The 14,601-nt window shown below is 36.3% G+C and overlaps 1 protein-coding gene across 1 annotated transcript in view; it reads left to right on the top strand.

The window, feature by feature from the left end:
- Nucleotides 1–14,073, top strand: part of LOC128031471 (inhibitory synaptic factor 2A-like) — a 39,061-nt gene extending 24,988 nt beyond the window's left edge. The window contains exons 3-5 of the mRNA XM_052619752.1: nucleotides 12–83; nucleotides 12,847–13,318; nucleotides 13,429–14,073. Of these exons, the coding sequence (XP_052475712.1) occupies nucleotides 12–83; nucleotides 12,847–13,042 (268 nt within the window). The 3' untranslated portion in view covers nucleotides 13,043–13,318; nucleotides 13,429–14,073. The remainder of the gene's footprint in view (nucleotides 1–11; nucleotides 84–12,846; nucleotides 13,319–13,428) is intronic.
- Nucleotides 14,074–14,601: the final 528 nt, after the last annotated feature.

The raw sequence follows: 14,601 nt of genomic DNA, 5'->3' as shown, positions 1-14,601 counted from the left end.
TTTTTCCACAGGCTGTCTTATCGAACTGGGCAGGATACAGCCAACTGTGACACATGTCGTAACAGTGCCTGCATCATATACAGGTGAGTCTCTGCTATATTCAATTCAAGTTTTCAATTCAAGTTTATTTGTATAGCGCTTTTTATGATACAAACAATTACAAAGCAACTTTACAGAAAATGATTGTAACAATATTATCTCCATACTCATCGGGAAGAAGGAGGCGGGAACCGGCGCACAATCAAAACATTTTAATATTCAAAATAAATACAAAACAGCGCACCAGCCCCTCGCGGATGACTGGTGCGCGCAAATAAAAACCAAAACATAAAATATGGCCCAGGCCTGGTCCTCTCTCCTCCTTCACTATAGTCGCTCCAGTTTTATATCCTTCCATCTCCTACGTGGGACTCGATACCGGCGGTGGGGCGCAGGTGCAGCTCATCTCCAATCACTACACCTGGCCTCACTCCTCGTTTCCACGCCTCTCGGCCCCGCCCCACTCGCCACAATTATGTTTCTACAATATTTAGTAGTAGCTTATAAGTGGTAACTGTCAGTTTGTGTTCATATAACAGGATTCTTTACAAAAATTAATACAAGACTTAGTCAGCCAGACGATGAACATTATTAACAGCAATTATTATATGATGCAATCACACTTGTAGCAATATTTGTTAGTTCTGTTTGTTGATTCAGGGTTAGCAACATCTGGGGTCCTCTGAGGGTCAGCATCATCTCTTCTCAGGTGTTCTGGATCCAGACTGGAGATTGTGTATATCCTAGTTACCACAGGATGTAAATCCCGTGGCAAAACAGAGAAACAAATAGAGAAATCATTAGCATAGCTGCTGTTCCAACAAAGTAAAATTAATTAGTTTAACCCAAGCTAAAGAATAAGAATGTGCATTTGATCAGATGAAACTGCAGTCACAATTTAAGGGATGCATTATTCGAATGCTTGGTGAAAGAGATGCATTTTTTAATCTAGATTTAAACAGAGAGAGTGTGTCTAAAACCCAAACATTATCAGGAAGGCTATTCCAGAGTTTGGGAGCCAAAAGCATTTTGTGACCTTAGGGAGCGTGATGGATTGTAACGTGGTGTAAGGCTAGTTAGATACGCAGGAGCTAAACCATTTAGGGCCTTATAGGTAAGTAATAATAATTTGTAATTGATACAGAACTTAATAGGTAGCCAGTGCAGAGACTGTAAAATTGGGGTAATATGATAATATTTTCTTGACCTGGTAAGGACTCTAGACTCAAATTGTAATTTACAAGATTCTGTGTACTGTCTTCTGGTCCAATAATTAATATCTCTGTCTTATCCAAGTATAATAGGAGAAAATGATTGGTAATCCAATATTTTACATTTTTAACACACTCTGTTAGCTTAGATAATTGAGAAGTTTCATCTGGTCTCGTTGAGATATGTAGCTGAGTATCATCAGCATAACAGTGGAAACTATCCTTTCTAATAATATTACTTAGGGGCAACATGTATATTGAAAATAGCAGAGGACCTAGGACGGATCCTTGTGGCACTCCATATTTTACTGGTGATACATGAGATGACTCCCCATTTAAATAAACAAAATGGTAGCGATCAGACAGGTAGGATCAAAACCATCTTAGTGCCTGCCCTTGAATACCTGTATAGTTTTGTAATCTTTCTATGAGTATGTCATGATCTATGGTGTCAAACGCGGCACTAAGATCAAGTAAAACTAGCAATGAGATGCAGCCTTTGTCTGATGCAAGAAGCAAGTCATTTGTAATTTTAACATTTGTCATTCTTCTGCGCTATGGTGGGGCCTGAAACCTGACTGAAATTCTTCATACAGACAATTTTTTTGCAGGAAGGAGCTCAATTGAGCAGACACAACATTTGATAATATTTAAGACATAAATGGAAGATTTGAAATAGGCCTATAATTTGCCAGTTCACTAGGATCTAGTTGTGGTTTCTTAATAAGAGGCTTAATAACCACCAGCTTGAATAGTTTTGGGACGTGACCCAAAAATTACGACGAGTTAATAATGTTGAGAAGTGGTTCTTTGGCTACAGGTAACAACTCTTTCAGTAATTTAGTGGGTACAGGAATAAACATGTTGTTGGTTTAGATACAGTTGATAAGTTTATTTAGCTCTTCCTGTCCTATATTTGTGAAGCATTGCAGTTTATCTTTGGGTGCAATGGATGAAACTGAAGTATTAGATGCTTTAGAATCTACATTCGCTATTGTATTTCTAATGTTATCTATTTTATCAGGAAGAAATTCATGAAGTCATTAGTATTAAACGTTGATGGCATATTTGTATCATGTGGTGTCTGGTTATTTGTTAATTTAGCCACTGTGCTAAATAAAAACCTTTAAAACTGAATTGCATATTTTAGATTTTTATATGCTCTATCTGAATCTTTCAGCTCAGCCAAAAAATGAATCCTTGATTTAAAGATTCTGAGCATATTAAGGCATATATTTGTACAAGCGCAGCTACAGTGTCCAATCATAGCTGCAAATCTGTCAATGGTGTAGTGAAGCTTTGAATAACTATAGAATGTAAAATCTGTACTGTTAGCCTTGGCTCTTCCTCCAGTAAGAATTATCAAGGATAAAATCTAAAATATCATGACTGAGTGAGTTCCTTTGATGCATGCCACATATGGACTTTTTTTTTTACCAACCAAACCAATTGAAAAAAAAAATTAGATCTGGCATGAACTGTAAATCTAGAGTTGTTTATTTATTCTATTTTTAAAAGTTTGTTCTTTAAGAAACTAATGTAACTGTATGATTTTCAGAACCATTCCTCTTAAATGTATGGGTTTGCTGATTTTGTTGTAAAAGCAATAATTACCCCCATGTCAATTCAGACCAATATGGCTTTTAAACCCAGAATGCAGCACACCTATATTACACACACACATAGTATGCTGACACGTGGGAGCATAACATAAACATTTTGCCTCTCAAGCATTTTTGTATTAATTCATTTATACACTGAAATCAAACGCAGTGACATGTACATAAAGGCATGCCATGTATCATCAGACAAATGCAGCATTTCATCGCCTACCAGACGACCATGGGATATATAACATAGGTCAGAAAAGAAATCAAAAATATGCAATTCAGTTTGGACAGTCAGGGAAGTCAAATACACACCGATATGCATACTGTATCAGCATGTCAGCACTCTTTAAACACTGGCCCAGAGGACTTGAAATGCACTATTATATTATATTATATTATATTATATTATATTATATTATATTATATTATATTATATTATATTATATTATATTATATTATATTATATTATATTATATTATATTATAATTTGGAATGACATAATGCTGAGTAATGATGCCAGAATTTTCAGACTTAATGAAAAGAACAATTAAAAAGTCTTTATCAAATTAAATCTAAAATGTTGCACTGGTAAGATATGATATTATTGCTTGCATCTGTGTTAAAGGACTGTTTATTTGATTGTTATTGTGTTTATCGTGAATATTCATCTGTTCTGCTCAGGGGTGCTTCCGATTGTTAAGTAAACCATGAAATTGAAGGATCTTATTTGTAAAAGCTGTAATTGGTTTTGGTTCTTAGGAACAGTTCAGGGTGGAAAGACAGTGCGTTTGGGAGGGCATTATAGTGGTGTTAAATTGCAATTCAATGCTTTTTACAGAGACACCCTATAACAGGGGATGCATATGTTCACTTAAGCCATAACCGATTGTATTTAAGTATGTGAGATACACCACATGATGGAGATTTTGACAGCTGTTGTGTGTATTTGACAATAAAGACACAAGGAGAACTGATCGCAGAACTGGGATCGTGAGGGCGAGCGGCTGAGAGAGCATTTCTGTTTGTCATTCAGCATGATCTATCCAACCTTCACTTACTGCAATCGATAACAAATTGTAATTGGATGGTAATTTTGTCCAACGACAAGCTTAGTTACCTTTGATTAGACTATTATTGCATTATAGAACACTTCTACTACTTGCTCTGATCTCCCACTTGTAAAGAAATTTGGAAATACGGGACAAACCATTGATTTTTTCAAAATATGTCGGGACACTAAAAATAGAGCTGAAATACGGGACTGTCCTGGGAGAAACGGGATGTCTGGACACCCTACCCTATAACCTACTACTGGAGGTTCTTACTGAAGAGGACACACTGTGAAATTAATATGAAAAGAATGCTGAGCAGAAACAGAGACATGTATTGGTGAAGGTGATGTGGTTGTCATAGTTACCAAAGTGATGAGCTGGTGAAGAGGGAAAAGGTTGTCCTAGCTTAGGTTGGGGTAAGTGAATCATAGCAGTTTATGACTCTCTCTCTCTTTCTGTGTGTGTGGTCAAAAAAAACACTTCATTCTACATTTTAAGGTTGTAATGAACCACTTTCAGTAGCTGATACCAATACCAGTGAAATTTCACCAGTCTCTGTGCAACATGTGAATTCAAAGGTGCTGGTTATATAGTTAGAATATCATCCAAAAGTGGATTTATTTCACTAATTCCATTCAAAAAGTGAAACTTGTATATCATATTCATTCATTACACACAGACTGATATATTTCATGTTTATTTCTTTAAATTTTTTTTATTTAATTTAATTCTTTTATTTTGATTATAACTGACAACTAAGGAAAATCCCAAATTCAGTATCACAGAAAATTTGGTTATTACTTAAGACCGATATAAAGAAAGGATTTTTAGAAATCTTGGCCAACTGAAAAGTATGAACATGAAAAGTATGAGCTTGTACAGCACTCAATACTTAGTTGGGGCTCCTTTTGCCTGAATTACTGCAGCAATGCGGCGTGGCATGGAGTCGATCAGTCTGTGGTACTGCTCAGGTGTTAAGAGAGCCCAGGTTGCTCTGATAGAGGCCTTCAGCTCTTCTGCATTCTTGGGTCTGGCATATCACATCCTTCTCTTCCCAATACCCGATAGATTTTCTATAGGGGTAAAGGTCAGGCGAGTTTGCTGGCCAATTAAGAACAGGGCTACCATGGTCCTTAAACCAGGTACTGGAAGCTTTGGCACTGTGTGCAGGTGCCAAGTTCTGTTGGAAAATGAAATCTGCATCTCCATAAAGTTGGTCAGCAGCACGAAGCATGACGTGCTCTAAAACTTCCTGGTATATGGCTGCGTTGACCTTAGACCTCAGAAAACACAGTGGACGAACACCAGCAGATGGCATGGGAGCCCAAACCATCACTGACTGTGGAAACTTTAAACTGGACCTCAAACAACGTGGATTGTGTGCCTCTTCTCTCTTCCTCCAGACTATGGGACCCTGATTTCCAAAGCAAAATTTACTTTCATTAGAGAACATAACTTTGGACTACTCAGCAGCAGTCCAGTCCTTTTTGAAGCGAGACGCTTCTGACGCTGTCTGTTGTTCAAGAGTGGCTTGACACAAGGAATGTGACAGCTGAAACCCATGTCTTGCATACGTCTGTGCGTAGTGGTTCTTGAAGCACTGACTCCAGCTGCAGTCCACTCTTTGTGAATCTCCCCCACATTTTTGAATGGGTTTTGTTTTACAATCCTCTCCAGGGTGTGGTAATCCCTATTGCTTGTCCACTTTTTTCTTTTCCTTCCCTTCGCCTCTCTATTAATGTGCTAGGACATAGAGCTCTGTGAACAGCCAGCCTTTTTTGCAATGACCTTTTGTATCTTGCCCTCCTTGTGCAAGGTGTCAATGGTCATCTTTTGGACAACTGTCAAGTCAGCAGTCTTCCCCATGATTGTGTAGCCTACAGGACTAGACTGAGAGACCATTTAAAGGCCTTTGCAGGTGTTTTGAGTTAATTAGCTGATTGGATTGTGGCACCAGGTGTCTTCAATATTGAATCTTTTCACAATATTCAAATTTCCTGAGATACTAAATTTGGGATTTTCCTTAGTTGTCCGTTATAATCATCAAAATAATGGTCAAAGTTCATTGTTTATTCACTGTACTCCACATGACCCATACAGGGTTTAAAATGGATGCCAGCATGGTGTAAGAGAGCTCTCGCTGTTCCTCCATCACAACTTACTCAAAGGAGCAGAGGAGGCACTCTAAGAGAGCAGCATGCTCCCAGCAAACAACCAAGCAGCTGGCTGAAGCATACTGTGCCACACTATTGTTTTAAAAAATGGCACATTCTTCTCTCAACCCAAAACTATTTCATGTGTATTCCTCTTCCAAACATTGGCAAAAGTGAATGCTTTGAGTGTCTTTGAGTACTAAGGCACTGAATAGTGAATAATTTGAGTACTACATCATAGCTGTTTTTTTTTTTGAATGTGTGTGTGAGTGTGTGTGTTCTAAAATGCTATATTATATTATATTATATTATATTATATTATATTATATTATATTATATTATATTATATTATATTATATTATATTATTAACTTTCCCCCCATTTTAATTACATATTTTTTTCCATGTGCTAGACAACTGGCCTTAATCTTTGAATTTATACACTGTTAAATGTATAGAAAAAAGCATTAGATTCATGAACATTTAAGCACCTTTCTGCTAATAAGAGCTTAAGGAGAGCCCAACCGTGCAACCTTGTTAAGAATTAAAATAAATTATGATTCATATATTCATATATTTAATATCTATTAAGAAGTTAAAAGAAAGGTCAGGACTGCCGTTTGCAGTTTTGTGTAAAAAAAAAAAAAAAAGGCCAATTAAAAAAATGACTGATTTTTTAAGCTATGTGTAGTCTCAATAAGCAAATACCAAACTATATGTTGTGGTTATTTTTATATATTTTTTTAGTCTGAACCCTTAGAGTGCTTTAGAGGAACCTTGATTCTTGATTCCCATTCCACGTTTGCATCATTTCAACTAAGCTCAAATACTTTGTGCTTTTGTTTGGCACTCGTATCTAAGAGAACATGGCTACAGAGATTCTTATCAAATACCCAGTGCACCAGAACATATGGCAAAACAACATCGGGTTTATAATCCAAGGACTTAATTCCTCACTGAACCATAAGACTCGCTGAATATGTTCTCAAAAGCTGAGTATGTGCACTACTTGGTTAAAAAAATAAGCATATTTTGTAGGATGAGGCCTCGCAGTGACAGTTAATGGTGTCATTGCTAAAGCAATATTAGAAATATCATAGGAAACATACTGAAAACATTCATTTACTTACCCTCATGTTGTTCCAAACCTGAATGACTTTCTCTTTTATGTGGAAGACAAATAATTAATAAATAACCCAGTCATGTGGAGAAAAAGAAGAAGAATGTATAATAAAATAAATAGGTCAACTGCATGATATATTGTGATGCTAACAGCTGACTTAAAAAAAAAAAAAACTTCTGTGCATATAAAGACAAAATAGTACCAGCATGCTCATGTGCCTGAAAACATTTGCACCTGTGTAGACATCACCGTACATACACTTCTGTATATTTTTACATTCTCATATGTCAAAATATTGAAGCCAGCATTGTGTGATTTGCTGCGATGCCTCTGTTGTTGGACACATACTGGGAAACATATAGCAACTGAACGAACAGCCAGAATTATGGCCGTCCTGTCGCAGCCTCTGTCCTCAAGGGTGTGCTGATGGGAGACAGGCATGACTCATTCATCAGAAGTAAGAAAAAAATAACCATTCGAGTTTTGAAATAAGTGATTTGACGTACAGCCAAGTATGGTGGCCCATACTCAGAATTTGTGCTCTGCATTTAACCCATCCAAAGTGCACATACACAGGGTTAGGAGTCAAACGTTCTAACTACTAGGCCACGACTTCCCCAGGGGAAAGCATCAGTTTTTCAAATAGTGGCAACCATCAGTTTTCTTGCGCGCCGTACAAGATAACTCCCTGTGGTATTCCTACTGTTCGCATTTAGCACCTTTTCCATTCCAATTTCATTTATTTTGTGTCACGTCTCACGGCGGCCCAGTGGGTATCTACAGACGCTTGGCAATATCCTTCCTTATGAAAAAGGCACAATAATGGTGCCAAATACAGTTGCCATTCTCTCCATTTGGTTCCTCTATACGGTATTTAAAAAAAATAATTCATTACTTTAAGTGACTTGCGTGCATCAATTACTGAGATGGTATGATGCAGATATCCTCATCTTACTTTTAAAGGCTGCAGTATTTCTCATTGTAAGCAGCAAGTCAGTTTCCATTAAGTATTTATGAACCAGAAATAAATTGGTAAATCCTAAACTTTTCACAGGCTCCAGATGATTTCTCAAAATGTAGGAAAGTGTCCCCATTCTCACTCTCTATTTTTCTCAGCCTAACAACCGTGCAGCTCAGAGAAATGCAGCTTAATCACAATGGCTGTGTTCAAACACAAGCAGATGAGCAGTGATAAATATGGCTGTGTTCACACATAGTTTGGAAATTATATTTTATATTTAAACTGGCTAACATCAGTTTTTAGGGCTCACAAATGCATTTTCTGTATACCTGAGACAATAAGTTATTTTTTTTTATTTTTAACCATGCATTTTTATAAAATCATAGTGATTTATGTATTTTAATCAAACATGATGGAATATTTAAAATTAGACAAATCAACCAATCACTACTGTCCATTCTTAATGAATGACTTCCAGTCTGTCGCTTGTCATTCGTCAGGGATTAAATTATTAAGTCACTAAGTTATTCATTCATTCATTCGATTTGTTCAAAGGCTGATTCATTCAGGAATTAAAGGTGATTTGGCTCAAAAACTTTTTTTTGTTATGCTGGTTGAAATTCTCTTCACATCCCGATAACAATCAATAAGATAAGTGGTCTAAAATGTACAGTATTTATATGTATTTATTTGATCTGTGGAAGGTGTAGGAGAATAAAATGTTCATCCAATCGTGTTCCTTGGTCCGCGGGCATTTGCATACCTCTGCACACCCTGTTAACATAGACCTTATAAGTCATCAGCACATTCCATTATGCTATTGCAGACCAAGAGAGAATAGAAGGCTTTTTTATTGTAATATTATGTGCTTTGTACTGTAATGTTTCTCTCTGGTGAATGAGACATGAGGTTACATGACAGTGTTGATAATATTTGCGTTGGAACTGGCATAGTGGCTAGTGAGGATGCATTGATTGTGATGCCTTTTGTTGGCATAGTGGACTGGATAAGTTCACTCTGCGGCTGCCTTCTAAAGGCAAGAGCAATGTGGCCATTAGTTACCCGATGGGCCCCGTCCTTCAGCACCACCTCAGTCTGTGCTGTCCACACGGCACCACATGAATCCAGACAAATGGACTCAAGCGGGTCACATGTCAGGTTGCTGGAGGACGAGTGGTTAGTTTGAATGAGAGGTGGCAGAGATACCTGCCAATGTGCACAGCAGGGATGGACAGCAGTGCGGCTTGAGCAGAAATTACAGACAGAGCTTGATAATAATCCACTCACTTCAGTAAAACCCTCAGAAATGATGCAGCTGATCTCCTGCACCAGCCTCCGCTCTCTCTGATAAAAACCTTTAGGCCTCCTACTAAAATCAATTGCTATCTTGACTCGTACTGGAACATAACATTTGACATTGTTGTGTCCAAGATTGAGCTTTTCTTTTAATACAGCCTCTCATTGACTGAACCTATTACAGTTTGTCCCTGCGGTAAAGTGTTTGAACATAATATTTCTTGCATCTGCCTGGCTGGGTTTGTACCCTGTCATTGACCGAAGCTCACGGCTGAATGTTTGTAAACCTGTATAAAGGATGAGGTTCAGTGTTACTGTGATTAAATATTTAGCTCCATGTCTACAACCCCTGCGGGTTTGACCGTATGCATGTTTGTGTGTGTATGTTTCTGCATTACAATAAAGCAGTGAAGCAAATAATTGAGCAATAACCTTGGGTTCATAGGATTACCCGTAAGGTTAAAATGAACTGGTATTACTATGCTTATGGGGAAGTTTGGTCCTCCTAAATTAGGGAATACCAGGTCATACAAACACACACTCACCTGTTATGTTTCTTTGAATTGTGGGGACTTTTCATATAATTATATTGTTTTATATTGACCAAACAATATTTTAATTCCTCTAACCCAATACTACCCCTAAACCTAGCCATCACAGAAAACTTGTTGGCATTTTCAGGTTTTACTATCCTTGTGGGCGCATTTGATCCCCATAATGCAAGGATAAACCAGCACACACACATGCATGCACATACACATACACGTGCACACACACACACACACACTCAAACAAATAATAAAAGGTTTGGGGTACGATTTTTACAAATATTTTCTACCTATGCTCAGAAGTGCTACATTGTTATTTTTGTAACAAAAATACAGTAAAAACAGTAATATTATTATTAATATACTTTAAAATAACTGCTTTATATATAATGTAATGTATTTTACAATGTAATTTATGCTTGTAATGGCAAAGCTGAGTTTTCAGCAGACAATACTTCAGTCTTCAGTGTCACATGTTCCTTCAGATATCATTCTAATATGCTGATTTGGTGATCAAGATTCGTTTATTTTCATCAGTGTTGAAAACAGTTGTGCCGCATAATATTTTATTATTATTAGAATTTCTCATTTCTAGTTAATAGACTAGAAGTATTTTCCGTTTGAAGCTGTCCAGGAAGTCATAATCATGTATTGTCATATACTGTATAAATCATATAATTGGTTGTACATTTACATTTTTTTCGTAGAGTGGGATTTTTTCTTTTTCCAACAGTATCTTTACAAAATGGTGTATCAATCAAATTCGGCTGTAACAGATAATCAGAATTTGTGGTTACAAAACTCCATATAAGAGAACAGAAAATAAAGAACATTTCTTAGGATACTTGATAAACTTAAGACATCATCTCCATTCTGAGCCAGGTTTGCAGATCCTGCAATTGTTTGCTATGCATTATTCACCAGCCACCCATATGTTTTACACCCCCCTGCTGGCAGTAGGGTTGGGAACCGAAAGCAATTTCTAAGGTTCTGGTGCGACATGTGACCAAGTGCTGTAAGCAGACTAGCACCGGTGTTCTGATTATTTTTAATGGAACTGGAAATGGAATCAGAACCGGAACCGTTAGGTGGAACCGGAACCAGAACATTTTTAATAATTCCCAACATTAGCTGGCAGTGTACACAAGGTAACTGTTTGGGTTTTTCATGTGATTAATTGTGTAGTTTAGCCCAACCTGGAGCAGGAGCATGTGGTTGTTCCATTCTCTTTTACCCCCAGAGTGTCTGCTGAGAATCGCTGAGCTTTCACTAGTTCTGTGAATACACAAAACTGCAGCTTCTAAATATACCATGCCAGATAAGTTTTTCTGATCATTTGTGCAAATCCAGGACAGACTTGAAAATAAGATGCAGATTGCTGTCTCCATGGGTTTTAGTTTGTTTTTGGTTCGTTCTGTTGTCTCGATACATATGTGATAGGAAATGTCCTTGGTTTAGGGTGTGCATGTGTGGAATTGTGCTAAAGTGCTATTGTATTTTTAAAGGCTTTGAAATTCAGTACATTATTCCATAATGATCTGAACAATTAATGTCTACGTTTCACCATAGCATCTTATAATCAAACTAAATGTGTGTTATCCAATACAAAACCTTAAATGAAAGCCAAAAAGCTTGATTGTCATATATAAAGTGTTCCTTACCGCAAACCAGTGTAGTCGTAGATAAACATAATTGACTCCCATGCTGCACTTTGGTTAGAGAGCTCTCTTTTTGCACAAATCTTTTAAGAATGAAGGAATTTATGAGTCAAACAACATTGATTTCCAATAAGCTCATTTGTAGTGCAGGAAAGTAAAAAAGAAGGGGGCGAGTGAGGAATAGGGCAGTTGAATGTGTGTGATTGGTCTGTCTGTCTCTGTTCTTTACACTGACGAGTCAGACGTTGCTTTGTGAATGATTTCATTTAGATCAGATTAAAGCTGCCCCTGATGGTTAATCTGGGAGTTTAGCCACTGCAATCATCAGGAATCATCTGATTGTCATGGGATTATGACTAGGTCTGACTGTGGCTGTGCGGGGACAGTCAAATACACAAACATACACACAAACGCTGAGACTGAGCTAAACAGCTTAGTCATGATGTAAGAGGTCAGGAATGAGGTGGTATACGCTCATAACATTTTCTAAGTTAGACAAAACTTGAACATAAAAAAGCATTTCCAACTCATTTTACTGTCAAATTATTAATGAGTGAAAGAGGATTTCAACAGGAAGTAGACAAATTGATTACATCCATTGGTATTTAATACATCCAAATATTAAAATTAATGTTGAAAAGCTGCTCAATGTTTTTGTGGAAACATAATATTCATTATATTTTTCAGTATTCTTTGATGAATAAAAACTTCAAAAGAACATCATTTATAAAAAAAAAGTTTTTATGTTTTTATATATATTTAACAAAGTAAACGTCTTTAATGCCACTTGATATATTTAATGAATCCTTGCCAAGTAACACATTAATTTCTTTAATAAAAACAATAATAAAACAATTACCATTTAAAAAAAAATAATAATAACTTTTGTAACAGACCAAAGGACAGAAAATAAAAGATGTTTCAGAGGGTTGCATGATGAAAAATTCAGAAGAAAATTTATTAATGCACTTTGGAATAGAGTTTTGGGATGTCGCTGATGAAATAGGCACAATAAGATATGGAAAATACATTTTTAAAAAAAATTAAGTAAATGGAGTCAAATTTGATTTATTGCTGGCTTTAATTTGACTAGTTTACTTGTAGATCCTAATCAAGACATTTTTGTGTAATCTCCTTTGATATGATATCTACACTACGCTTTCCTCATCTATAATGTTCCCTTTTTTCTTTTTTAGTGTGGAACTAGACTTTAAACTTCAAGAGGACAAACTTCAGCCCTTACTGAAGAGACTGTGTCCATTCGAAGAGCCGTCCTACCCTTCTCTGCCTTACACACACGAGGTGTTCACCTCTACCCCCAAACGCAAGTCCAAGACTGAGTCCAAGACTGAGTCCAAGAAGCATGCACGTTGGAAACTCTGGTTCCTCTAACATGGATCCTGGATCCCTGAAACCATCACAATGAGTGAATTCTAGTGGAATTTTGCTTGACTAATCGGATAAACATGGATAAATGCTCACTGCTAGCTACCGTTTTGGAACATGGGATCCACTGAGCGTCTGGATTCTAATGAGGAATAACAGTTGTTTTCTATTCATGAACCTCTGATAAACCCTCTTGAGTTTGGGAACTGCAGAATTCACCTGATCTCACATTTTTCAATGGGATTACTCAAGGATCCTTATAGGTTTAGTAAAGTTAGCAAGGTAAGAGAGCAGGGATGTTTGCAGATGCATTGTGCATGTGTGTATATTTTACAGTGTCTAACTCTGAGATCTCTCTTTCTTCTTTCTACATTTGTTCCATTTTAATTTAGGGATCCTGCAGAGGCGACAAGAAACTTCAAAGCTAAATGCTAGTTTGCCACAAAGCTACTTGGAGCCGTACATCAAAGACATCTAATCAGCAAAGCACACACTTTATTATAAAGTACATTTGATAGCTGAGATATGCTTCTGTCTCTTTACCAGTCTTTCTTTCGTTTTTTCTTTCTTTCTCAAAGTCTCTTGCTTCTTAAATTTGACATGAAAATTGATTATCATTCTATGACAGAATAAATTAAATTAATGAAATTAAATTAGTGAGTAAATGCAGAATCAGCTGACTGGATGCACTAATAATCAATGACTTTGTAGAAGTATTATTTCTGGAAAATGTTGAGAATGCACAATTAGTGTGTCAGAAATGGTTAGGCTGTAAATGTACAGTATGAATGAAAAAAGGTTTACACACTGGTGTTCTCATAAAAGTAAAATAATAATATTAATAATTTTACAAAAATACAGTGATTTGTCTTTCAATTATATGGATCGGCATCAAATAATGGGAAATCAATATTTCTGGAATAAGAAAAACCTTTACAGTAAATTTTGATTTGCAGATGTTCAGGTCTGAAAGTATTTTCTTGGGAAAATGACACTGTATTTGAAGAGTTTGGTTCCAAAACGCAATAAATCAATTTTCAAAGATTTATTATAAAATTGTATTATTATAATTTTTTCTCAAAATGCACTAAATCCACTGAATCAATATGAAAGTTATTTTTCATATTAAAACTGATCTAAATACACAACATGGTAAGTTGATCCACATATGACAGCCTCTGAACTTGGTCAATATATCTTACATACAGGCACTGGACTAAAAATACATTCATCAGTTATCACTTCTTAAATGAATTCAATGGGTCATCTTGTTAATAACAACAATAAAAGAAAATTTCATCATGAATAAGAACATGAACAACAATATCACATTAGACCACATAAATTCCAAAATGACATTTCCCTTACATTCAACTTCCAAAAGTGCATTCATCTTTGCCATGTTACATTCATTTAGTTGACTAATGATATGTGCTGTATTAACAAAAACATAAATGTTATTAATAAAAACAGTACACTGACAATCTACTAAATATCGTGTTCATAATCAAATGTGATTCATCTAATGATATCGCCTAGCTTGTCTGTGATCTACGGCTACGGCC

The sequence above is a fragment of the Carassius gibelio genome, chromosome A17, assembly GCF_023724105.1.
Source record: "Carassius gibelio isolate Cgi1373 ecotype wild population from Czech Republic chromosome A17, carGib1.2-hapl.c, whole genome shotgun sequence".
Classification (NCBI taxonomy): Eukaryota; Metazoa; Chordata; class Actinopteri; order Cypriniformes; family Cyprinidae; genus Carassius; species Carassius gibelio.
The sequence above is the reverse complement of the archived record's forward strand: the minus strand, read 5'-3'. Positions and strand labels throughout refer to the sequence as shown.